This window comes from Pelophylax lessonae (assembly GCF_965119305.1).
Source record: "Pelophylax lessonae genome assembly, chromosome: 5".
NCBI classification, from domain to species: domain Eukaryota; kingdom Metazoa; phylum Chordata; class Amphibia; order Anura; family Ranidae; genus Pelophylax; species Pelophylax lessonae.
Genome location: NC_138772.1, coordinates 55,438,410 through 55,466,068, shown reverse-complemented (window position 1 = coordinate 55,466,068; position 27,659 = coordinate 55,438,410). Strand labels below are relative to the sequence as shown.

The 27,659-nt window shown below is 46.0% G+C and overlaps 1 protein-coding gene across 1 annotated transcript in view; it reads left to right on the top strand.

The window, feature by feature from the left end:
• FAM133B (family with sequence similarity 133 member B) overlaps positions 1-23,529 on the top strand; it is a 48,269-nt gene extending 24,740 nt beyond the window's left edge. The window contains exons 6-11 of the mRNA XM_082257469.1: positions 1,271-1,342; positions 2,850-2,933; positions 11,130-11,177; positions 11,345-11,446; positions 16,031-16,069; positions 23,095-23,529. Of these exons, the coding sequence (XP_082113595.1) occupies positions 1,271-1,342; positions 2,850-2,933; positions 11,130-11,177; positions 11,345-11,446; positions 16,031-16,069; positions 23,095-23,181 (432 nt within the window). The 3' untranslated portion in view covers positions 23,182-23,529. The remainder of the gene's footprint in view (positions 1-1,270; positions 1,343-2,849; positions 2,934-11,129; positions 11,178-11,344; positions 11,447-16,030; positions 16,070-23,094) is intronic.
• Positions 23,530-27,659: the final 4,130 nt, after the last annotated feature.

The window sequence follows — 27,659 nt, the reverse complement described above, 5'->3', positions numbered from 1 at the left end:
TTTAACTAATACTAAACCTGCTCTGTGCCACATTCTAAGACTATTCTTAATCTAACCTTGTAAAGCAAAAATCGCTGTACTTACCTATTCTGCAGCCAATCCGGTCTGGTCCCACGCTATCGCTGTACTAACCTATTCTGCAGCCAATCCGGTCTGGTCCCACGCTATCGCTGTACTAACCTATTCTGCAGCCAATCCGGTCTAGTCCCACGCTGAGCTGTCAGCGGCGGCTTCAGCCTGGAGGCGGGTGCAGGAGAGGCACTCAGCAGAAGCCCCATAGTAAGTCAATGGGTGATGTCATTTCCCATTCATTTCACAGCTGTTGTCGGTCCTCTCCTGCACACAGCTTCTGCTGCTAGAGACTTGATCAGGTGTAGAAAAGGTAAGTACAGCGATTTTTGCTTTACAAGGTTAGATAGAATAGTCTTAGAATGTGGCAAAGAGCAGGTTTAGCGTTAGTTAGGTTTTGATTAAACGTATCCTTTAAGTATAATTACGAATATTTTTTATGTCCATAGCCTGTATGATTCTACTTTCTTTCTATTCTCTCCTTTGTTGGCCACATATCAAAGACTCTGTGTACAGTAAGGGCCTGTTCAAAGTAACTGCACACTAAATCAATCAGTTTAAGGGTCCTTTCACACGAACGATCCGATCAGATCCGCTTGTCAGTTTTTCAGACAGATCTGATCGGATCCTCCATGCATCTCTATGGGGCAGCGGATGTCAGCGGAGACCTCTCCGCTGCTATCCGCTTCCGATCCTATCCGTGAAATCCGGACGGATGGAAACCCTATTATTCATCTGTCCGGGGGATCGGATGACAACGGACAGGCGGTCCATTCTCATCCGATCTCCCCATAGAGGACAACGGGGATCTGACAGCTCCGTCTCCGCACACAGAGCGGAGACAGAGCTGTCATCCGCCTGCTCAGCGGGGATCGGCAGATCGATCCCTGCTGAGCAGAACGGACTCCATTGGCTGATGCGGCCTGTGTGAAAGGACCCTATGTATGTAGGCTGGTTTTGTTGTCCTTTTTGCCGGGTGATTAGGAAGGGGGTGCAGCGCGCTGTTTCAGCAAATTTTCCACAGCAATTCTATTCCCTTTCTTTATTCTTTGTAACCAGAATCTTGCTTTTTACATTGCATCAGTTATTTGCAGATTATTGCACCATCAACCCCAAGGCTGCCAGTAGTACATAGGATGGAATCACTTTCTGTTTTATAATTTTCGTCTCACAAGTGTCACTCTTATTGTCTCTGGTCAAGTTATCTTCATCATCTTCTTCTGCATCATCGAGTTCTACTTCTTCCAGCAGTTCAGATGAATCCGATAATGAGGTAAGTCGGGTATCAGGTCTCTGTAGATGTATTTATGTAAGTTTTTATATTTGCTGCCGTCAGTTTGGAGTTAGTTATTTTTATTTTTTATTGTTTTCTGACATTGAGGGTTGTCTCTTTTTAAAGCCAGAAGTAAACCGCAGCAAAAAACAAAAATTGTGCCCCAGGCAGTTTAAAGCATTACATACTAGCACATTATTGCAGACTTACCTGAAAGCAAAGCCCTCCAGCAGTGCGCGGTCACCGCTGTAGGTGCTTCCATCTTCACCCAGTCTTCCTTCCAGGTTTGCAGCCTTTGGCCATACGAATGACTGAGCCGCGATGACACCGGCCGCTTCCAAATTAAATATCTCCTAAACAGTGCATGTTTAGGAGATATTTACTGTACCTCATAAGTAAGCCTTATTATAGGCTTATCTATAGGTAAAAATCAACAAAGAGAGTTTACTTTCACTTTAAAGTGGTTGTAAATCATTACGAATACCCACTGCAGTGAGTAGCTCCAGTAATACACAGAGCTGAAACAAATCCTCCTACTTAAATTGTACTTGTTTATCTGCAGCTCTCTCTCCTCTACAGCACACATTTTACACCACATTGCTGAGCTCCAACAGACAGGGATCTAAAGTGTTACACTGCAGAGCGAAGTGTAAACTGAGTGGAGGGAAAGGAGACTCACCCTCTGCAAAATCTCTTAGGGAAACATGCACAGCTGAGGCTGTCGCTCACCTTCTATGTCCTGGGGGGGAGGCGGGCGTCATCTCTTGGGTTTGTCTAGGGTCGGTGCAGACTTTCACAAGTGACTCGGGAAGAAGGTAGGAACCACACCCTGTGCTTCGGATTGAGGCTAGTACACCGTATAGCATATTTATGCTTTTTTTTTTTTTTTTTCATTTTAGAGCTTTACAATCACTTTAATGCGTTTAAAGTGTATGTAGGTCTTAACAATGACTATTGGTTAATATACCATTAAAAGTTTTGTTGTATCTGTTTTGAAAAGTGCAAAAAAAAAAAGAATTATACCCTTTGATCCTTCCAGAAGCCTAGTGAGCTCACAAGTTTCTGCTGTAAGCTGACAATGCTGCACTGGAATCTCAAACGATTTTATCAGCCTTTCCCTGCATGCTCTGTGGACTAAAATCTACCTGCCCCATGTCACAACTTTTCCTGTCCTAAGGTGACAATGCTGCTTTTCCATAGATGTAGTACAGTGAATAAGTGTTATCCTAGGAAAGAAAGTGATACTGGCAGGATCACTAGGTAAAAATAAAGTGAAAAAGCTTGAAAAAAAAAATAATAGTTGCCATCACTGGCTGTATCTTTTAATCCCCAAAATGTTTGTGGGGTTGCAGAACTCTGGGGTAAAAGATTGCTTGAGTTTGGTGTTTTTTGTGATCCCATCTTGGTTGTATTTATTTTAAAAACATTCAGAAAGTAAAACTAGAATGTTTTATGAACAAGTAATATGAATATTTATTCAGCACTAAATTTTATTTTCTTCTATAAGACCAAGAAAAAACGCTCAAGAAAGAAAAAGAAGAAAAAACATTATCGCAGGTCATCAGACGACAGCTCAGATACTGAGAGCAAGGTATAGTTTTATGGAGGTGTCATGACTTATCTGCTGGACTGCTAATAGGGCATATAAAGTACATAATTAAAGCTTAGAAGCCATCAAACAGCAAAGCACATATATATATAGTCCTCGTTCAGTTACCTATTAGGCTTAGATCAGGGGTTATCATCAGAGGTCTGTCTTTGGGCCTAGATTGGTGCACATGCAGCTGAGGAGTTTTAGGCTCTTAATAAGACAAGGTACTAGCTGTCATGAGTTTACAAACCCATTATGTATAAGCATTGTAAAGGTAACAGGTCCTCATTATGGAGACATCAGGGCCCTTTTAGACCCCTAATGTCTCCCATGCACTTTGCCTTGACAGGTTAAAGTAAAAAGTACATGAACTGTTTGTTGTTTACCAGGGCAAAGCCTGATGTCATTTGACTGCTGTGAAATGAGGTTAGAGCAGAGCGTTGCCAGGTCAAAGAGGAATTAAACTCTGGAATATGCTAACCTCCTTCTTCAGGGAGGCTGTGGCTACATCCCTCACCGGCCACTGTAGTCATCTCTGCCATTTTTCGGCCTCCTGATTGGTCGGAGGATGATGGCATCCTGTGCATTAGGAATCAGTCATTCTGGCACAGCAGAGCGTGTTAGGAATGCTTGTTGAGCTGCACATGTGTACATTCATTGGTAAACTGCAAGCAGACAAGTGTGTATGTGTATTATTGCAGAACAAACATAGCATGTCTTTTCTGCAATAAAGAGAAGCATGCTGACAGTTTTCTACAAGTTAGGTTTAGTTCCGCTTTAACTTCACAGAGGAGAGGTTGGGCATCACATCTCTCTGCCAAGCTCCCCTGCAACAATCTTGATTGTGATTGCTGTGTCCTGGGCTCCAAGTTAGAGCAGACGATCCTAGGAACCACTGAAGGGAGAGTCAAAGTGTATGTAAGGTGTAATAGCTCTTGCGCTATCTATGTGTATGAGAAACGAATAAAGCGTTGAGGGCTGCTGCTAGCACCTAGTAGCTTATCCACAGCTATGTAAACAAAGAATGAGATGGTGTGATTCTGCGCTGCCTTATAAAGTTAAAAATACAGAATAAGCTAATTCATATAATTACATATAATGGAGCATTAATATAAAGTGCATAAATCCACATGAAAACCTCCCAAAAAGTGCAATAATGCAATAAATAATCATATAAACAAATGATCATGAACAATGAAATGAGTGAGCTAAAAATAACAGAATTCCTAAAGTGAAAACTCCTATGTTCCTCCAAAAGTGCACCGTGCAAAAAACATATATGAATTGTTACACAAACCACTTCCGGTAATCTCCATGTGACACAACGCGTAGGGCGGGAGCGGAGATTACCGGAATTGACGTATACCCTTATATGAGCACGGCGCTCGAGAACAGTTGCCGGATGTTTTTCTCTAGCGCTCATCGACAGACGTAGTCCTCGGTGATACACCACCTTCGGGTTATGTTACCTCCGCAGGAGCAGGACTAGACAGGAAATTAAAAAGCTCTGGCCACACCCTAGGGGCAGTCCCAGAGGGTATATCCTCTCTCTCTCTGCCTCAGCAAATCAGTTATTTTCTGTCTAGTTAGGAGTAAGGACCTAGATACCTTGCTGGGATCTTAGGTCCTGGCAAGATTTTTTTCTAAAAGGATTTTTAGACAGCTTTTTTTCTCCAGTGTTCCTGTGAGATCTTCAAGCAAGAAAGCTGAACTGGGCGACGGGCTGGATGTTGAGATCCGGTGGTCACCCCAGTTCAGCCTACGAGCGCGTGCAGGCCATAGCTCCGCGCTGGGTCGGCCGCGACAAAGTCCCATTAAAAGGACTGAACCCGCGAGTTAAACGTCTCGCTGAAACGCCAAAGACCATGAGTCACGGCGTCCGTATCGGTCGACAGCCCTCCCGCCCCGGTGGAGAGGGGTACTGTCAGGAGTTGGTGCCCGCCTGGTTCCGGTATGGTGAGTAGTATGTTCCCCCTTTTTCCCTGACGGGTTTTGTGGTGAACGCGGGCCCCTCTCTGTATGGTAAGAAAGAGTTCTTTCTATCCTATAACATGTCACAAATCCTCCTACTTTGAGTGTGATTTTATGTGTGCAAAAAGCCAGGAGGCTTGGTTTGGGAGCTAACAATCTATTGTATACATGTTTTAAAGATGTAATCTGTGGCATTCTGGGAATCTTATGGCTTAAGTATAAGCTACCTACCAGTCAGAAGCCACGGACATGTAGACTGCCTTCCAAATCAGATCTCCAGCTATTAGCAGGCCTCCCGAACGGCCATGCGGTCCGCCAGGGCCGGTACCGCCAACCACGCCATATCCCCATGCAGAGAGAGTGTTGTGTGCCCTGCAGCACACCGCTAGTCAGCACAGGCCGCCGCCATTTTTTTTGCTGGATCGCACGAGCCGCCATTTTGGCGTAGCCTCGTGTCTCCAGCATGGGGGCGGCCATGTTTGAGGTGATCCTACACCTCGTGGAGCTTGGGGGAGGCGCCGGAAGGCGTGCAGAGGGGCGGAGCCGCCTCCCTTCTTCCTGGGCAGCCAGCCAAAAGACTTCCTGTTTGTCAAGACAGCGCTGTAAGCTGTTGCAGTTTAACTCTGAGCATCAAGTGGTGAGCCTGGGGGTCTATCTCTCTCTCTCTCGATCGATAGGGATCCCTAGCAGGTAACACTAAGGGGCTTTTTGTGGCGCTGGGGGTCAGAAAAAAAAAAAAAAAAAAAAAAGTTTTTTTTTCTTTTGAATTATATTATCCAGGAAGTAACTGGAGTTATCATGGACCCTGCCACACATATTCCCCCACCTGTTTTCCTCGAGGGGGCCTCGGGACCCACCGGTGCACAGAGTATAGAATCATTTACAGCAATTTTGGAGTCTATGGTGGCTCGGGTGGAGGCGGCCTGTCAGGGACGGGGGTCAAGGAAGCGACCCCCGCCTACCCCTATACCATCTGACACCTCTGACTCAGATTCAGAGATGGTCACGGCAGTTGCAGGTTCCTCTGCAAGGGCTGTTATCCCAGGTAAAGCCCCCTCAGACAGTGAGGAGGACGCTTCTTCTCCTGCTATAATTCAGGAAGAAGCATTGGTGGACGCACTAGTTGTGGAGAAACCTTAAAACTTGAGGCTTTACCGGCAGAGGCAACTGAAACAGAGAGGCCTTTCGGTACTAATAAGCCCATCAAGATGGCGAAGGCTTTTCCGGTACCTAAATGTTTTGGTAATCAGATTAAAGGAGAATGGGAGCATTCTAAACGTACCTTTACTATTTCCAAGCGTATTGCTAGACGCTATCCGTTTGAGGAATCCATCATTAAGAAATGGACGGTACCACCAGTCGTGGATCCGCCTATTTCCAGGCTGAATAAAGCCACGGTTATTCCAGTGGAGGACACTTCGTCCTTTAAGGATCCGGTGGATCGAAAGATAGAAGCAGAGTCCCGCACTATCTTCTCTCTGATAGGGTCAGCATTTAGACCAGTAATTGTTATTGGTCTAGTTTCCCAGACACTTACGGAATGGGCGAAAATGGTACGCCAAGATCTTAGGGGAAAAGATATTCCCCAGGAGACATCTGATTTGATGGAACAGATCATACAAGGGCTACGGTTTATCTGTGACGCAGCCTTGGACACAACTCCCTTATTAGGGCATGCATCTAAGTTAGCAGTGATCCTCAGACGTGTGCTGTGGTTAAAATGCTGGTCAGCTGACCTAGGTTCCAAAAAGACCTTGACCAATCTCCCTTTTCAGGGGAATCGTCTATTTGGGGCCAACCTAGATGAAATCATTAAGGATGCCACTGGGGGCAAGAGCACTTTCTTGCCACAGGCTGCAAAAGCTAAGGGACCTCGCAACAAGCGAGGACCTTTCTTTACCGCCCATAAAGGGCGCCCGGCTGGTACTAGCGGGAAAGGCAAGACTCCTCCAGGAGGATTCAAGAAGGGCTGGTCGGACAAGCAGAGGACCAACCCAGCCAGACCCGAAGCAAAGGAGTACACAGCCTGAAGGTGCGCCCCCACCCGGTTTCAGGGTGGGGGGACGTTTTCACCGGTATTCAGGACATCAGATCGAGCATCTACCACTACTACCGGTGCGATTCTTCCCTTCCAACATTTAAGTACCACAGGAAGCGGTAGTTACCGTTCCCTGAATAGATCTTTTCCTTTACCCTTTCCTAAGATTAGTCCCGATACCTCACAGGAATCGGATCTGGTTGACCAGATAGGCCAAGTAGCCTCTAGTCGGGTGACTTCGGTCCCTGAGGTTCAACCAGAAAAGATCACCCTTCCTGATAACTATCAGGTATCTGATAAATGTGTGGAAACAGAAAACGACCAGACTTTCTCGGATGGTCGGGGCCAGATAGCTCTAGGGACGCCTGGTTCAGATCCAATCAGCGCCAGTGGTCCTAGAAATTCTAGGCTGGCCTCCTCAAGCCGGCCTGGCCGACTTGGACATGCTAGTCGCAGACGTTCCGTGGGAACTTCGTCTCAGGGAGTGTCTGTGGTCTCTAGGACCAAGTTACCTTCGTGCTTTACAGTCGCTGGTTTTAATGGCCTGGCCATTGAGACCCGAGTACTGAAGGACAGAGGTTTGTCTACTTCTGTCATTCCTACCCTTATTAAAGCAAGGAAAGCGACTTCCAGCAAAGTCTATTATCACACATGGAAGACTTATATTGCGTGGTGCGAATTTTTAGGATTTCCTCCACGTACCTATTCGGTGTCTCGAATATTGGCCTTTTTGCAACAAGGGGTTGAGCAGAAGCTAGCCTTGAGCACCATCAAGGGTCAAGTTTTAGCATTAGCAATCTTCTTTCAGAAGCCGTTAGCTACCAAATCCTTGGTGCGGAATTTCATCCAGGGGGTGCGGCACCTGGCTCCTCCAGTCCGCGCGCCCTTACCGCCCTGGGATCTTAATTTGGTTTTGTCGGTTCTACAGAAACCTCCTTTTGAAAACATCAGGGAGATTCCCTTGCTTACTTTATCCCAGAAGGTGGCCTTCTTGGTGGCTATTACTTCTGCTCGCAGGGTGTCAGAACTGGCTGCATTATCATACCAGTCCCCATACCTAGGGATTCATAGGGATAAGGTAGTACTTCATCCTAAGCCATCTTTTCTTCCTAAGGTGGTTTCAGATTTTCATCTGAATGAAGATATTGTACTACCTTCCTTGTGTCCTCAGCCCAAGCATCATCGGGAACATGCGTTGCATTCCTTAGATGTGGTTCGGGCAATCAGGGTATACCTGAAAGCTACGGAATCATTCCGTAAGACGGATTCACTTTTTGTGATCACGGATGGCCCCAGAAAGGGTTTGCCTGCATCTGCCGCAACCATTGCCAAATGGATTAGACAGACGGTGGTACAGGCTTATTCTATTAAGGGTCAGAGTCCTCCGTTCCCTGTTAGGGCGCACTCCACTCGAGCGCTCAGTACTTCCTGGGCCTTTCGCCATTGGGCGTCAGTGGTCAAGGTATGTAAGGCGGCCACCTGGTCGTCGGTACATACCTTTACAAAATTCTATAAAATTGATGTGACGGCATCGGCGGATGCCTCATTTGGCCGCAAGGTTTTGCAGGCCGCAATTTGAGGAGACCGGTGGTCTACCTCGAGGGTTTTTTTCTGTTTGAAAATTTTTTTGTTGAGTCTCATCATTAAGGATGAGCATTGTAAACTTCTAGTTGGCACCGGTTGGGCCTTCTAGATTGGGATTTGATTTCCATTTTCCCACCCCTCAGTTGTGATACTGCTCTGGGACGTCCCGAAGGTGGTGTATCACCGAGGACTACGTCTGTCGATGAGCGCTAGAGAAAAATGGATTTTTGTAAAATCTTACCGTAAAATCCTTTTCTCTTAGCTCATCGACAGACGTAGTCCCCGCCCCTCTGTTTTGGAGTTGGGTTGGGTTAAATTCTCTAAGCACTGCTTTTTCACATAACTGATTTGCTGAGGCAGAGAGAGAGAGGATATACCCTCTGGGACTGCCCCTAGGGTGTGGCCAGAGCTTTTTATTTTCCTGTCTAGTCCTGCTCCTGCGGAGGTAACATAACCCGAAGGTGGTGTATCACCGAGGACTACGTCTGTCGATGAGCTAAGAGAAAAGGATTTTACGGTAAGATTTTACAAAAATCCATTTTTAACTTGAATGTGAGTTGCTGCTGCGTTATTTTTAATGTTTGCTCTACTACACTGAGAGTATCCTTTATATATCCCCTATCTGCAATACATAGCGAGATTACCCTGAGCAGCCCCTGAGAACCCACCACCCACAGAGCTAACCAAGCATTGAGGGAAAGGCACAGAGGACACCTAGTGGCGAATAAGATACACAACAACTCTATGGTCATATAATACTACAGGCTTATCTCCATAAATATTCGGGTGTGAGGCTAGAAAGCACATTGGTGTCACTTGGATGAAGAAAAGCATCACATACAAATTTAATTAATCGATGAAGGGGTACAACAAGATATATATGAAGGACTTTTTTTTTCTACATGTATTTAGTTTACCTCATTTATTGGTTTGTGTAGCATATGTTTTTTGCACGGTGCACTTTTGGAGGAACATAAGAGTATTCACTTTAAGAATTCTGTTTTTTTTTTTTTAGCTCACTCATTTCATTGTTCATGATCATTTGTTTATACGAATATTTATTGTATTATTGTACTTTTTGGACGTTTTCATGTGGATTTATGCACTTTATATTAGCAAGAGTGTCAGTGGACGTCACTTCTGATGCATGTAGAATTGATGAGGTTCTCTGCCAATATGTTAAAGAGGAAGTAAACCCTCCTCTGACACTTGTACCTATAGGTAAGCCTATGATAAGGCTTATCTATAGGTACTGTAAATATCTCCTAAACATCTACCGTTTAGGAGATATTTACCTTACATGCATCCAGTGACGTCACTGGCGCATGTGCTCTGAAGGAATGGCCGCTGGTGCCGTTCCTTCAGAACTCCGTGCCGTGACCGTCTGGGCTCCCGCGCGCGCGTGCGGGAGTGACGTCACCGCGGCTCCGGCCAATCAGATGGCCGGATGCCGCGATCCCAAAAGACGGGCGACTGAACATGTTGCCCGTCATCCAGCTAAGCGGCCGGCACGGCGGGGGCTCGTTCTAAGGTAAGTATTTCATAATGAGCTAGTATGCGATGCATACTAGCTCATTATGTGTTTCTCTTGCAGGGTGAAAAAAAAAAAAGGGGGGGGTTTACAACCTATGCTGCACAAATGGTTTTTTTTTTTTCTTTATTTGATTATGTTTGGGCCCGTCCCCCATCCTCCATCATTCACTTAGGCGAATGTCGTTACTGCCCCTGGCGACTCCTGGTTTAGGTGACACTCCTATCCCAAGAGGCATCGGTAGCCCTCACCATTCACTAATAGAGGAGGGGGGGCGCCTAATGTCTCGCCATTGGTAGGCTGCGCTAGAACCAGCGCAGCCTCTCAGAACATGGTGGCGCAATACTGGGCGGTGGCTGCAGAAAAAAGGATCACAGCAGTACAATCCTTTGTGTGGGTGAGTATCTCAACTGCAGCCATCTCAGCATCAGGTAAGCAGAGGAGAAGAGAAAAAAAATAAGGGGGGGGGGGGTTGTTGTCAGAATACATTGATCAGTGCTGCAGCCTATTGGCTGATCGACTAGAACTACACTCTAGGGCTGTCCCCATAGACTTACTGCTCTGCATTTAGTGCCGATCCTCCATTGGGTTAAATGACTTTCAGCACCATTCAAGCCACTTTTTTTGTGAGCCCAGAGTCTCAAGGACCCATCCCCTGAGGGTGCCTCATCACACCATTCCGTGATCACAAGAAAATGCTGCAAGGAATGATAGAGGAGAGAAAAAAACTATATAGATCGGTTCAAATGTAAGCAAGTGATTGGCTTTTGCTTCTTCCAAAAACAGTAATTCGGTTCTCTTGCTTTTGCTTTGTGATACATGTCACAAATAACTTTTTTTTTTTTATTATGCAGATCGTTTGTATACTCTGCAATACTTCACTTGGTATTTACTGACTAAAGCCAAGTTTTAAGTTGCGGTTTAGTTGACCTCTTCCAATATTCCCTATCACAAGACTCACAGCTTTGTAAACCTATAAATGTAATACAATCAATAGATGAAAGATACAGAAGCCTGTGGCAGCTTCTACCATTCTAATCATAAAAATTAATTCCCATTTATTCTTTGTAAGGATTCTGTAAAGAAGAAGAAATCCAAAGACGATCTGGAGAAGGACAGAGTGAGTTATAGCAACACTTACTTACCTCTTACAGAATATCATTTTAAATTGAGGGGGGCTTTTGAGAAAACTCAAATTCCATGGGAGCTGTTGTCCCTTTAACCGTTTAGATTCGTTTCATTTGAAAAGTAAACCCTTTTTTGTTTTTTTGTTTGTTTTGTTTGCAGGATGGAAAGAGTTCAGGCAGGAAGAGGAGAAGACCCGATGAGGATGACGAAGACCAAGGACATTCTTCTTATGCTTCATCGCGGTCAGACTCGGAGGATGAGGTTAGTCTGTGACAATGACGACCTTCAAAGATCAGAGGCAACAGTGTGCAGTGAAACCCCAACCAGCTGTCACAAACTGAATCCAAACAGCAAAGCAATATAGGCCAATAAAATGACACTAGCATTAACACAGCCATTTTGTTTTTCTGAGTACTATACACATAGTTGTTTCTGCCAGTGGGGGGAGACATCCCTGCCAGGAAAAGACAGTGAATATGGCTAGCAGCTATTGCAACAGCTAGTGATAATTGCAAGTAAATCCAACAGGCTGGTTGCACCTGAATGAATGGATCTATCAACTTGGTACATTCAGTCTGCCCACACACGGTTTGAATCTGGGCCATTCCTGCTGAACCGGCCGAGATTCGAACAGTCTGTGGCCAGCTTTAGACACTGTTGCTTCGACCAGTCAGGGAAAAGTGGCATCTGCAGATAGTGCATACCCCAGTGCTTTTATATTTACCAAGCCAAAATCCCTTGTCGCCTCCCCACTGCAGCATTCCAGCCTGTGGAAGCTCCAGTGTCGGCTGATGTCAGACATGGGTGTTTTCACAGGCGCCCTCACTCCAATGTAAAATCTCCTAGGTACTGGACAGTGTAACAAAACCGTTTTTGTTCTCTTGCTCAACTGTAGGTTTATAGTTTAAAAAACTACACACAGGTAAACAAACGTCCACAAACATTGACGTGTTTTACGCTTGGACCCCGTTCAGACAGGGGCGACACGACTTGCTGGGGCGACCTGTGAAGTCGCGGTGCACCGCGACCTTGGCGCGACTTGCACGGACTTCATATAATTGAAGTCAATGCAAGTCGCCTCCAGGTCGCCCCAAAGTAGTACAGGACCCTTTTTCTAAGTCGGAGCGACTTGTGTCGCTCCTATTAGAACGGGTCCTGTACTATTCAATGGCGGGCGACCGACCGCGACTTGTCAGGCGACCAAATCGCCTGACAAGTCGCACTAGTGTGAATGGAGTCTAAGTGCTTACAATTAAGCAAAATGCATACGTACGTTTGGGCATACCGTTTCCTAAATTTCTTAAAAAAAAAAAAAAACGTGCATGCTTTAGCAAGAGAACAAATTGGTTTTTAATTACATTGGAGTTTTGTTGTATAGACCACATCAGGAAAGGTGTGAAAGCTGCGATTTCCATGGCTTTGGGTTCTGTAGAGCTAGCTCCCATACTGCAGTAACCTTTTATTCATTCTAGAATATAGTGAGCTGCAGGTTTATTATTGCAGATAACCATAACAATTTGGTCCATGGTGTGTGATCTCATAACATTGTTTAATCAGCGCTGTCTTTACTAAAATGTGATTTCTCTTTCATTCATTGGCGGACACAGCTCCTTATGTTCTTGACAGTTGGGTTATGCTGCCCCCTACAGGATTAGGACGCTAGGCAGGAAAAAACTTGACTATGCCTATAGGGCAGTCCTAGGGGGTATACTCATACTCTCAGCTATAGGCATTCAGCTATAGGCATTCAGTTTTTCTCTGCCTAGTCAGGAGTAAGGACCTAGTTCCTTGCTGGGATCTCTGGTCCTGGCAATATTTTTCCTTTTCAATGGAATTTTTTTCCTATCTTTGTTATTTTGTTCCTGTGAGAATCTACTATCAACTGCCAGACTGGATGATGGACTGGATAATCTAGATCTAGAGGGTCCCCCCAGTCTGACCAGCTCCGCGCTAGGTCGTCTGCAACATAGCTCCACTGGACGGGGGCTGGCCTGCGAGTTAAAACGTCTCGCGAGGGCGCATATAACCTGGCCTCGGCCTGAGTCGCAGCGTTTCTCCAGGCCGACAGCCTCCCCTATTCCGATGGAATGGTGGCCTGTCTGCAGCGATGCCCACCCTGTTCCTGGTATGGTAAGTAGCTGTCCCCCCTCTAACCCTGAAGGTATTTGGGGTGGACGTGGGCCCCTCCCTGGAATGGTCTGACTCCTGGGTTCCCCTCCTTCCCACCCTGCATCCCCCCGTCCTTCTCAGTGGTCCTCTGCGGACTTGTTAGCCCCATCTGGCTACACCTTCCCCCCCCCCCCCCCATGGGGTGGCCATACCCTTTAGGTCGGTCTGGGGTGACGATCGACTTCCTGGAGGGGGCTGTACCTGGTAGGGGGTGCCTGCCAGGGTCCCCTTCCTGCTGGGCTTGTGTTTGGTGCTCCTGAGGGCCCCCCAGGAGCCGTGTGGGGCCACCATTTTCTTGGGGTCTTTTTTGCTGTGGATCGGTGGCCATGTTTGTGTAGCCTCAGCAACCATTTTATTGTGGAGTCTTTTAGTGGGGTTTTCTCTCCCTCTCTTTGCTATAGCAGCCGTAGTGCTCTGTGCTGGATCCTGTGGCAACGACAGCGTGGTGGGGGTGCCTCTAGCAGTTTTATACACTTTTTTTTTTTTGTGTGGGTCTTCCTCTTCTCTAATGGAGTGCCTGGAGCACATTTCCACTCCTGATCCCCTCTTAGAGGCTGCCGGGCCCTCCGGGTCCCACCAATCTATTACTGCACTGACGGCAGTCCTGGAGTCCTTAGTGTCCAAGGTGGATATGGTCCTGGGGAAACGGGCTAGCAAAAAGCGTCAACCGCTTCATCTGTCTCGTCAGATCCTGAATCTGATTTGGAGCGGATGCAAGTTACCCTTCTGGGTCTGCGTCCACGCACCCTGCCTGCTCAGAGAGTGAGGATAATTCCTCTGCTCCTCTAGCCGTACATAAAAGGGGCTGGTGGATGCGCTGCTCGTCTTTGCACACTTTCACAAAGTTTTATAAGGTGGATGTGTTGGCATCTGCAGATGCTTCCATTGGCCACAAGGTTTTACAGGCCGCTGTTTAAAGCGGTAGTATACCGCTTTTTGCCACTTTTAACTACAGGTAAGCCTATAATAAGGCTTACCTGTAGGTACAATTAATATCTCCTAAACCGGCACGGTTTAGGAGATATTTGCACTGCATGCAGCCGCTCACGCCGGACCTTCAGCTTTCCTTGCCGGAAAATGACTCCCGCGCGCATGTGCGGGAGTGACGTCATCGCGGCTCCGGCCAATCACAGCGCCGGAGCCGCCGAACCCGGAAGAGACAGCGAGGGATCATGACAGCGGTGTCCAGGGGTCCGTGTCGGAGCTTCGTTCTAAGGTAAGTAATTCATAATGAGCTAGTATGCGATGCATACTAGCTCATTATGCCTTTGTCTTGCAGTTTTTTTTTTTTTTTAGGTTTACAACCGCTTTAAGAAGATCTGGTCCTCTTTGAGGGTATATTGTTTTATTTTAGTTGTTTATGGTTGAGCTCCATGTTACCTGGTTGGCTGCGGTTTACCCTTGGGAATTTTTTCTTGCTGTTCCCACCCCTCATGTTTGAAACTGCTTTGGGACGTCCCAACTGTCAAGAAGATAAGGAGCTGTGTCCATCAATGAACAAAAGAGAAAATGGGATTTTTGACTTACTGTAAAATCCATTTCTCCTATGTTCATTGAGTGACACAGCACCCACCCCTCTGTGGAGTTGGTTTTCTTCTAACACTGCTTGTATCAAAATAGAAAAATAGTGCAGCGCAATCCTAGTGGTAAAATAATAAAATCATGCAGAGTCCCAGTGTTAATAGGTGTCCATATAAACAGATAAAAGTCTCCAGTGTAAAGTGGTCCTAGGGCAATTCCATAAGGTGCTTGTCTCCACGAGTGCTCATGCAATCCCACCACCTGTTCACACTGCCGCTCACCTTAACAAAGAGACCCTACAGGGTCAACCAGCATTTCATCTCAAAATCAAAGCATCCTCACACTTTCTTCCTTAAGCGTAGTAAATGATTACACCTCCGATGCACTGTCAGCTCCTCAAACAAGGTTACCAATATGTGTAGGAGAAAAGACACATATTGGTAACCTTGTTTGAGGAGCTGACAGTGCATCGGAGGTGTAATCATTTACTATGCTTAAGGAAGAAAGTGTGAGGATGCTTTGAGTTTGAGATGATATGCTGGTTGACCCTGTAGGGTCTCTTTGTTAAGGTGAGCGGCAGTGTGAACAGGTGGTGGGATTGCATGAGCACTCGTGGAGACAAGCACCTTATGGAATTGCCCTAGGACCACTTAACACTGGAGACTTTTATCTGTTTATATGGACACCTATTAACACTGGGACTCTGCATGATTTTATTATTTTACCACTAGGATTGCGCTGCACTATTTTTCTATTATGTATTCAGAAGGTGTTTTGGAGATATTGCCCTTGAGTGCTTAGCTGCTGGTCCATTTATTAGTGGTGTGTACAAGAGTCCAGCGCTGAATATTTCTCTTTATTTGATACTGCTTGTATCAAAACCGAATGCCTAGAACTGAGAGTTGGGTGTATACCCCCTGGGACTGCCCATAGGCGTAGTCCAGTTTTTTCCTGCCTTGTGTCCTACTCCTGTAGGGGGCAGCATAATACCACTTTCAAGAAAATAAGGAGCCGTGTCCGTCAATGAACATCAGAGAAATGGATTTTACGGTAAGTCAAAAATCCCATTACTTCTGACACAATTGTTTTGTTGGAAAAAGTGGTATATACTGAAATTGAGGTACATTGGTGACACTTATTTGTTGTTTTTTTAAGGTTTATGGGAAAAGGAAGCGGAGCAGTGAAGAAAAAACTGTAAGTTCCCTTTTCATGGAAATGCTGGAGGTTTAACAAAATGAGAACTGCAGCAGGCATATTCTAATTGGGTTTTTATCACATATAGTGTGGCAATCGATACAAATAAAATACTTACCTCTTCTACTGCCCTCACTGCTGAATGCTTATCTGCTGGGAAACGGACACTATAGAGAGAGGTGGTCTTTTCTGCCCCCTGTAGCTCTACTGGTTTCTCTTGCTGGCTTCCACCCATAACGGGATACAATAGAAATGTCCAGGTCAGTAGGGGGAACGAACGAGAGCTCAGGTGGACATAGGGGATGTTCTTTCGCGGAAGTGTTGGTTTCCCAGCAGACTTAGGGGGACCCTTCCTCAGCAATGGATCTGCTTTGGCAGAGGCGGCAAGAGAGGTAAGTGTTTTATTTCTCCCTCACAGGTACTTTTACTTATGTGCCTGGGTCTTTTTCAGTATTGTATAATATTAGAGATTCTTGGGTACATTTTTTGTAACTCGGCTGTGCTTTTTAAGATCACTGGATCTGTATTAGTAGCAACAAATTGTGTAAATTACACCAAGTAACATGTAGTAGTAATTTCTCTTTCGTTCGTTGACGGACGCAGCTCCTGATCTTCTTAAACATTGGGTTATACTGCCTCCTACAGAAGTATAACACTAGGCAGGAAAAAAGTCTGGCTACGCCTATGGGCAGTCCCAGGGTGTATACTCCCTCTCTCTGCTATAGGTACTTTTTTTTTGCCTAGTCGGGAGTAAGGACCTAGTTCCTTGCTGAGATCTTTGGTCCTGGAAATTTTTTCTTTTTAGATAGATTTTTTTTTCTCCTGTTTTTTTTTTTCCTGGTGAGATCTACAATGAACTGCCAGACTGGGCGATGGGCTAGATAATCTAGATCCCAGTGGTCACCCCAGTCTGGCCAGCAAGCATGCGCAGACCTCAGCCGCGACATAGCCCCACCGAACAGTGGCTGGCCTGCCAGTTAAATGCCCCGGCGGTGGGAGCCCCTCCTCATCCCTTGGTGCTGACTCCTGGATCTTTTCACTTTCTGATCACCGCACGTGGGTTGCAGATTATCCTGGTGGCTGCAGGTGCCTGTAAGTGCCTGTTTCTGCTGGGTGGTGAGTCTGGTGAGGTCCTCTCCTTCTCTGCTGAGGATTGATTAGGTGCTCTGTTACTGGCGGGTGGTGCTGCCGGAGCGGTGGGGGTGTCCCTTAGCAGTGTTTTTTACACCTTTTTTGTGGGGTCCCCCTATTTGACTCATGGAGTCCTTGGAGCACATTTCCCAAACTGATTCCCTCTCAGAGGCTGCGGGGCCCGCTGGGTCCCAACCATCCATTGATGCACTGGCAGGGGTCCTGGAGTCCTTTGTGTCCCTGATGGAGGTGGATTTTGGGCGAAACAGGCTAGCAAAAAGCACCCCCGCCTTCCCCTGCCGCCTCAGGTCCTGAATTTGATTCTTCTGCCGCGGACGTGGGTCACTCTGATGAGTCTGCGACCACGCGCCCTGAGTTCGCAGATAGTGAGGATGATTCCTCCACTCCTGTAGCCGCGCACAAAAAGGCATTGGTAGATGCACTGATTGTATCTGTGCGTGAGACCTTAAAAATGTAGGACGCAGCTGAAGCTGCGACGGAGACATCGGTTCCCTTTGGCACTCACAAGCCATCCAGAGTGACAAAGGTGTTTCTTTCCACCTCCTATTTTGACAGAATTGTTGCTAAAGAGTGGAAACGACCAAAACGTCCCCTTGTGGTCCCTAAGCGATTTTTAAATGCGGTACCCCTATGAGGCGTCAATTCCTAAAAAGTGGACTGTTCCACCGGTGGTGGAGCCTCCGATCTCCAGATTGAACAAGGCAACACTGACTTTGGTTAAAGAGTCCCTGGCCTTTAAGGATCTGGCTGACAGGAAGGCGGAGGCTGTGGCCTGCAATATTTACACTGTGGTTGGTTCGGAACTGAGGCTGGTATTCACCATTGCACTGGTGTCGCAAACTCTGACGGAGTGGGCTAAGCTTTTATACCTAGAGGGGGAGCAGCTCCACCCCCCCCCCTGCCTCCTTTGCTGAGCTGACGGACCAGTTGGTCCAGAACTGCAGTTTATCTGTGATGCCTCTTTGGATGTGGCTCCCCTAGTCGCTTGCCTCCCTGTTTTAGCAGTGGTCCTTCGGCGTATTTTTTTTGGCTCAAATGCTGGTCTGCGGGCCAGACTTCTAAAAAGGCCTTGACCGATCTTCCTTTTCAAGGAGATCCCCTGTTTGGAGCTTCCCTGGATGACATCATTAAGGGTCTCAAAGGGGGGGAGAGTACTGTTCTTTCACAGGCTAGTAAGGGAAAGGACCCTCTTCAGACGTGGGCCATCCTTCTCATCTCATAGGAAGTTTTTTTGTTCCACAGGGTCGACTGACAAGGGATCAAAGCCTTTAGGGCCTCCTCTGGTGGATCCAAGCGAACTTTGTCTGGCAAGTCGAGAGCGGGCTTCTCCAGACCCGTGGACAAGGCTCCTTCAGCATGGAGATGCGCCCTCACCCATATCGGGGGTGGGGGGGGATAACTTCCCTGGTACAAGACAAGTGGGTCCCTGAAGTCATACAGTCTGGCGACAGGATCAAGTTTTGTTCTTACTCTCCAGAAAGGTTCTTTCCTTACAACTTGCGCCTGTCCCCAGACTGTTTACAGGGTCTTTTTGGGGAGGTGCAAGACCTATTATTTCAAGAGGTGATTGTCCGGGTTCCGACATCAGAACGTTTTCAGGGGTTTTACTCAAACCTGTTTACAGTTCCCATGAACAAAGGCAAGGTGCGTACAATTCTGGACCTTAAGGCGCTGAACTGCTTTGTACGGGTGCAGAAGTTCTGAATGGAGTCCATTCGCATAGTGGTGGCATCCCTGCATCAGGGGGATTTTCTTGCCTCTATTGACATGAAGGACGCTTACCTTCACATTTCAATATATGCCGGTCACCAACGCTTCCTCCGCTTTGCCGTGGTAGAGGAGCATTATTAGTTTGTTGTGTTACACTTTGGTCGCGCCTCGGGTCTTCACAAAAGTGTTGGCCCCGGTGCTAGCATTGTTACGCCAATGGGGGATCGCGGTACTGGGCTGCTTGGACGACCTCCTTCTCGAGCAGAGTCCCCTACTGCTCTGTTGGAAAACCTGGAGATCCCCATACGAACTCTGAGGGAGTTCGGCTGGATTCTGAATTTTCAGAAGTCCGCTCTGGTTCAGTCCACAAAGCTGGACTATCTGGGTCTGACTCTGGACTCGGTCTTAGCCAGAATGCTCCTTCCTCTGGACAAACTCCAGAAACTGCAGGCTACAATTCGTCTGGAACATTGGACGGATGGTCTTCAGGGATGTCCAGTGCGCATGCAATCTGACAATGCCACTGCCGTGCCTTATGTCCACCACCGGGGGGGGGGCGCAAGAACAGTCCTGGCGGTCCTGGAGGTAGCCAGCCTTCTAAGGTGGGCAGAACGTTTTTGTTCCAGTCCTCTCCACCATACACATTCCTGGGGTGGAAAACTGGCAGGCGGATTACCTCAGTTGGCAGGCGTTGGACCAAGGGAAGTGGTCCCTTCATCCAGAGGTGTTTTATCAGTTCTGTCTCCGGTGGGGCATCCCCGAGGTGGATCTGTTGGCGTCTCGGCTCAACAGAAAGGTCCCGAGGTTTGTGGATCGGTCATAGGATCCTCTGGTGGACGCCACCGATGCGCTGGTGGCCCCGTGGGGTCAGTATCGTCTGCTTTACGCCTTCCCTCCTCTCAAGCTTTTGCCAAGACTTCTACACAGGATCGAGGCAGAAGGGATTCCGGTCATCTTAGTGGCCCTGGACTGGCCTCGCTGGGCTTAGTACGCTAATCTGGTGCAGTTGGTTGCCAATGTTCCTTGGAAGCTTCCTCTCAGGGAGGATTTGCTTTCCCAAGGACCAATCTTCCATCCTGCTTTACAGTCGCTGGCTTTAACGGCTTGGCTGTTGAACGCCAAGTGCTGAAGGATAAAGGTTTGTCTGAGTCGGTTATTCCAATGCTGTCAAAAGCTAGGAAATCTACTTTTAGGACGATTTGCCATCGTACGTGGAAGACGTACATTGCGTGGTGTGAATCTCTTGGGATTCATCCTCGCTCTTTTTCAGTGGCTCGATCTTGACCTTCCTTCAACGGGGGAGTTAAATAGAAACTGGCCTTGAGTACTATCGAGAGCCAGGTGTCGACCTTGGCGGTATTCTTTCAGTGGCCCTTGGCCCACACTCCTTGGTGCGTACTTTTCTTCAGGGAGTCAGCACTTGGCTCCTCCAGTGCGGGGTCCGTTACCACCTTGGGACCTCAATTTGGTGCTCTGTCCCCCAGAAGCCTCCTTTTGAGAATCTCTGCTTATGCTGTCCCAGAAGGTGACCTTTTTGGTGGCTATCACCTCTGCGTACAGGGTGTCGGAATTGGCGGCGTTATCCTGTCGTTCAGCTTACTTGATGGTTCACAGAGTTAAAGTGGTTCTTCGCCCCTGTCCGTCGTTCCTTCTAAAGGTTGTCTCTGATTTTCATTTGAATGAAGATATTTTGTTGTCTTCCCTGTGTCCCAGGCTTAACATTCAAAGGAAATTGCTTTGCATGCCTTGGATTTGGTCCGGGTGATTAGGGTGTACCTGGCAGCTATGGAGTCTTTTAGGAAATCAGACTTCCTATTTGTGCTCACAGATGGGTCTCGGAAAGGGTTGTCCGCTTCCTCTGCGACCATTTCCAGATGGATCAGACAGACGGTGATTTAGGCCTATTCCATCAAGGGTCAGGTTCCTCCTTTCCCTCTACTCGGGCGCTCAGTGCCTCTTGTGCCTTCCGTCATCAGGCATCAGTGACGCAGGTTTGCAAGGGGGCCACCTAGTCGTCAGTGCACACTTTGACAAAGTTCTATCAAGTGGATGTATTGGCATCTGCGGATGCTTCTTTTGGCCTCACGGTTTTTTAGGCTGCTGTTTAGAGGACCTGATCCTCTTTGAGGGTGTATTATTTTTTTCATGTGGGCTCCAGTTGGTATGGTTTAGCTCCTGTTTACCTGGATGGCTATAGTTTAGCCTTGGGGATTTTTTTGCTGTTCCCACCCCTCATGTTTAACACTGCTTTGGGATGTCCCAATGGTTAATGAGCTGTGTCCGTCAATGAACAAAAGAGAAAATGGGATTTTTAAATTACCGTAAAATCCATTTCTCTGATGTTCATTGACGGACACAGCACCCACCCCTCTGTGGAGTTGTAATTCTTCTGACACTGCTTGTAACACAACGGAGTACCTATAGCAGAGAGGGAGTACTGCCCATAGGCGTAGCCAGACTTTTTTTTCTGATTAATGTCCTACTCCTGTGGGGGGCAGTATAACCCAATGGTTAAGAAGATCTGAAACTGTGTTCGTCAAAGAACATCAGAGAAATGGATTTTACGGTAAGTCAAAAATCTAATTTTTTTGCATGATGGCACTATGCTTTGTGATTGATTGCTGCTACATGTAGCTTCAAACCATAGAGAGTTGTTTTTTTTTTCCCCCCATCTTTAGTGAATAACGGCAAATCCTTTCTGTGTGACCTTACTCAGCGACAACGGTCAATCATGCCTGCACAACATATGTCTGCATGGCCACTTGTAGTTACCAAAAGGGGAACATGTTGAAAGGTGACAAAACAATAAGTCTAGTGTACAAAATTCCCATTGCACATGTTCCTGAAAATGGGTGCAATAGCCAAACCTATATTGCCTGCACGCTGTCAAACTTTAAAGAGAATCCAGAATGTTTATTGAAAGGTATTAAATTACAGCAAAGACTTGTGACATTTCAGTGGCTACGCAGGACCCCTTCATCAGGCATGTGATCAGTGTGAAGGGGTCCGTCCTGTGTGGCTCTGAAAAGTTGCAAATCTTTTCTGTGATGTGACCGCTTTCAATAAACCTTTTGGATGCTATTTTGAAAATCCACGGTGTGCTGGCAATATATGCTTGTAACGGAACCTCAACCCACACTGTACTTGTGGACTTCCGTCAGTATACGGCTTTCTCCCAGTCGTAAACATAGATATCAGATTTTCCAGCCGCCCCCATACAAAGCTAGCCGACAACTTAGCTTGTACTGGAATCATCAGTTTATTGAACAGTCACACAGAATTTATATACAGTATGGACCTCCCCCTCCTGATAAGATTACCACACACAGGTCAGGGGTTGCCTGATTACATTATCATATGCAGATGAAATTGTATACAGAAATAGAATTACCCTGAATTAATTTTTTAGCCATCTGGACAGAAGCAATATGTGAGTTTATTAACATTCAACAATGGGACAGACAGGCTTAACAGAATCCACATTTAATCTCAGTACACAAACAATAGGGAGAGCCTGTCTCTGCCATTGAAGGACATGGAACAGAAGGCAATGTGATTAGCTCTTTCAATGAACATGTTCAGAATCAAACAGGAATAGTCCTCACATATTTCTCGACATACATGGCTGACAAATATTACTGTCCCACTTGAAGCAATCCAAACCGTTAAGTATCTGTCTTTCACTCCCAGTGATGGTGAGTACCGTCACAATGCTTTATTACTGTGGAAAACCAGGAGCATAAAGCTTAGTACACATGTGCAGAATGTTGGGCAAGATCGGCCGATTCAAAAGAAACAGTCTGACGTTCGCCCGTGTGTATGGCAGTCGGTCCAACAGAAACCAGACGTTCGGCTGGCTTCTTTCAGACATGCATGCTGGAAAACCAGCAGCTAACCAGGCTCCCAATCAGTGCTCTCAGCCAATGGCTAAGAGCGCTGATCGGAGTGTTCTGACGGGGGGGCCCCCTTGTCAAAACAGAGAGATCACTGTACTAACGTCGGATTGTTAGTACAGCGGCTCCAAACCGGAGCTGTCTGAAAAAAAAAAAAAAAACTAATGGTGTGTACTAGGCATAACTGTCAGACTGTTGTCAGTCCATAACAGGCTAAACCCAGTTACCTACTAATGTCTGTGTGACTAAATATGTTTTCCTGATTTACAGGAAAAGACCAAAAAGAAAAAAAAGCACAAGAAGCACAGCAAGAAAAAGAAAAAGAAGTCGGTCACCTCAAGCTCCGATTCTGAATAACCAAGCCACGTAATTCCCCCACGTTCCACGTGCAATGACTTCACTCTGAGACTGTGAATAGCTGCAATCCACACTTATCAGATTTTCTCCTCTGTAATGCACAGTTGTCCTGAGAGCAGAGGGTCTCAAAGGGAAATTTCCCACCAAAATACATCTGTATCATCTAACATCAGGGAATACAGGAGAGTCATCCTGGCAGGTTTGGTTTTCTATTCCACTGGTGGGTGTAGCCAAACCGCAGGTAAACTATACAGGTAGTGACATCACCACTTCAAACCAAGTGCTTATCATTACAGCTATGCCCGCTCCTTACCTCGCAACACTGGCAATTTTCTTTCCTCTGACCTTGCACAGCACCCTATACACAAAATATTGGGACTCTTATATTTTGTTGGTTAAAATCCTACCAGTCTAATGCAGAGAACTAATTTATTTGTTGGTTGCACTACTTCATTTCACCATCGGTGGATGCTGGTCAGTCCACAGAATAGTTGTCTGAGTTTCTTACAAAACACCTTCTCTTTAAAACAAAACCCCATTCAGGGCAAAGTGACATGGCCTGTGTGAAGGCCCCGCCCCAACCCTTGATATTACCCTTGCCAGCACGCTCCTTCTGCTGCCCTAGACGCTGGAATCCCCCATTAGCACAGTCAGTGTTGGTGGGGGAATCTCTCCTGCAGAGCTATTGTGTTCTCCCGACAGGGGGAGCTGTCCCTTCTGAGACAATAGTAATTTGTTATTTGCTAGCAATAATCGTATGTAAAAATCCAGCATCACCGTTGATCGATGAATCAACTTTGATACAATCAGCCTGCCCATAGATGGTTCAAATCTCTTCCGGTACCTGCTGAACCACCCGAGATTCGAACCACCATGGCCAGGTTAACTCAGTGACAGTACCTGGTGCGTTATGGTTTGGGGTAGTATGTGACCTCCTTCCATGTGTGTGTTTGGGTTTAATCAATCGCTAGACCTGAGCACTGTCACATGATCAATGTAGTGATTTTACTGCTCTCCCTAGTGTCTGAGACTGGGAATTTTAATGCCGGCTGTGGTGGTGAAAGTAGCTTTGAAGGGAGTGCTGGTAAGGTGAGTATAAGTGGGTCAGGGGTGCTTTTTTGCACCGACACAGTGGGTGGTGTCGCTTTCAAGGGTTTGCTGGAGAAAACGTTAAATGAATGGCTATAAACCAATCAACGACCTTTTATTATGAGAGAGAATTTATTATCTTCAACTGGAGATCTGTGTAAAATCTGAGCCCTAATCTTGAATCGGCCATCCGGAGCAAAGTGTTTGTCAGGGCAGGTGCTGCTGTGGAGACAGATTCAGTTCTACACATTTCCCTTACGTCTTCGAATTGTTTAATTCAGGTAAAAGTCTTAAGCCTAGTACACACAGGCTGAGCAAAAAAACAGACCGCTCCGGAGGAGCAGCTGTACTAACTAGGCAATGTTAGTACAGCTATCTCTCCCGCTGAGCTATTGTGTTCTGACAGGGGGACATAGGACGTGTACTAGGATTTAGATTTCAGATAAGGGCTCAAACCTCAGATAGCCCTCAACTCATTGGAATTTAAAAAGCTGAGATCTGCATAACTCATTGTATACTTATTGAAATTAACATTTTCCTGGAGATCTTAAAGTGACAGATGCTAATTCACCACATCCGCTCCTATCTAGTTGCACATATTTCCCTTTATAAGCAAGCTGCATTTTTCTCATTTTAAAATGTTTATTCCTGGAACGTCTGTAACACCTGAAAAAGCTTGTGTTTTTGGAAAACACTTCAGCAGTAATTACCCTTTATTGTGGGGCCATCATAGCTTGTCCTTGGGTATACAGCCTACAAGACTGCAGATACTGTCAGGCTCCTGTGAAGGGGACCTTAAGGATTTACTATGTTAAAGAGAACCTGTCACAGTTAACAGTACTCTGTGCTGCCAGTTTGTTCCCTTCTCTCCTGGGGTGGATACAATAACTCCAGTGTGCAAAAATTACCGAAGGCCCCCTGCTTTTGTATAGTAGTGTTTTTTTTTTTTTTCTAACTTTATTGAAAGTTTAAAGAAAAAAAAAATCAATTTAACTGTGCAAGGAGCTGAGTATTGCCTATCGAATCCCGCCACACTTTGGAAGGCTTTGGCTGTATGTTGGTTACAAGGTGACAAGGTCACTGTTATAGGAACTTCACTATTCTCCGTTAGTATTTTGTCAATAGAGCTGGGACCAACATTTGGCCAACATTCCCTGAACTGGGGACAACGTCTGAGTTTTGTATCGCCCCCAGGCAAAGAAGGGGGTCATAAACAGCGGCTAACTGCACCCAACGTTCTGTGTACATGTAAGTTCATTAAAACAGCTCAGGTCCCTTTTAAATTCTAAATGTTATGATGATATTTCTCTCACACTGAATCTAGTTTTTCCCGATACAAGAAAAAACTGTTCTGCCCAAAGTAATTGACCGCCGTGGTCCTATCATTTCTGTGTAGACGCATTTTTTAAGGAAAGTCCGTGGCTGTGACAGACAACAGTTTCTTTAAAAAAGTGACTAAAGGAGTGGGCTTTGAGAGAAAGATGGGAGCTGCCATTTCTGATCAGCTATAAATATCAGTCCCTTGAGTGCCATGCTGATCCCCTTGGTTTAGTGCTTTCCCATTCACTAATTACAGAAACAGATATACATGGCACTTTTATGTTATTTTCTTAGCTGAACATCACACAATGAAAAGTCTTTAAAACAGGCAGCCAGACACCAAAATCTCAGTTCAGAATGTAAACACAAAGGCCTTCAGGCTCCATTCACAACTGAGGGTATCATTTTCAGATGTTTGGAGGCAGGCATTGACGTCTGAATAAAATCACTTGTAATCTGCCAAAAAAGAAGCTCATGTACTTTTTTGAGCTTCAGTCGTTTTGCTTGAGGCAACAAAATGCTCATATGTAAACAGGGGCCATTGAAATTAATGGGATTTTGCCTGTTGGGCTTTTGGAACGTCACAGATGAGTGTTTTACGAGCCTTAGGCCTGTTTCACATGGGCTTCAGCATGTATAAGAGCAGTGTGAACAGCAAGCTTTGACAAAGCATTTGCAGGGCTTTCAGCAAGATTTGTTGAAGCTTTTACCATTCAGCTCCAGTGTGTAAATGTTGAAAAATGATCCCAATGGGAGTACTGATTGGCACTTTAAATAAGTTGCTAGAAGGCTTTCAACAAGCTTCAAGAAGTGCTGAGCAGCTTGTTTAAAGTTGCACTCAACACTCTCCCACTAGGATCTGCGTTTAACATTTACACACTGGAGCTTCAACATAACTTGCTGAAAGCTCTGCAAATGCTTTGTCAACGTTTGCTGTTCACACTGATCTTATACAATCTGAAACCAATGTGAAACAGGCCTTAGATTGTAAGCTCCTTGAAGGCAGACATTGATGTGAGTGTACATTATGTAGAATGCTCAACCTGTGGCCTTCCAGCTGTTGCGGAACTACAAGTTCCATCACGCCTCTGCCTTTAGGAGTCATGCTTGTAAATGTCAGCAGCTTGCAATGCCTCATGGGACTAGTAGTTCTGCAACAGCTGGAGGGCCACAGGTTGAGTACCCATTATGTAAAGCATTGTCAGTTAAAGTGGTTATAAAGGCTGAAGGTTTTTTATCTTCATGCATTTTATGCATGGAGGTATAAAACCACCTTTGTGTTGCTCCCCCCACAGCCCCCCTATTACTTACCTGAGCCCCACTCTTGATCCAGCGATATGCACGGAAGCCTCATTGGCTGACACAGCAGCGGGAGCCATTGGCTGTTAATGACAGCCAGTGAGCCAATGAGGAGAGAGCAGAGGGGTAGGGTCAAGCTGCGGCTCTGTTTCTTATGGACGCAAAGAGCTGGGCTTGGAAGCGAGCGTGCACCAGTGCCACCTATAGCAAGTGACTTGCAATTGGGGACACTAGTCAGGGGGGAGGAGCCAGGAGTGCCGAGAAAAAGACGATCGGGGCTGCTCTGTGCAAAACCATTACACAGAGCAGGTAAATATAACGTTTTTAAAAAGAAAAAAAAAAGTTGAAGCTTTAATATCACTTTAATTGTCAGTGCTATATAACTATCTGTAATATATGTGTGTTCCGTTAGTATTATGTGATTTATATTTATTATGTGATGTGCAGTATTTAACTAACGCATGAATAGTACACCAGACTAGCCCTGAAGTCCACAGATGTCTCCTACGAGCCTGATGTGCTATCTGTGTCATAGATAAGTACTACACTTTGAGTCTCATGTCAAATAATTCTATGTATAGGTGTTTTGGATTATTTTATGTGTTTATTTCTTGAATTTGATTTGCAATATTGGGCTGTGTATGAAGACTTGGGTATAGACCCTTGTGTGTCTGTTATTCTAATTTAGCTTGCAGCCTGGTGTACAAATCAATAGTATGGCCTTACCTTGCTTTAAAGAAAAAAAAAACTCAAATTTTTAAAGCACAGCG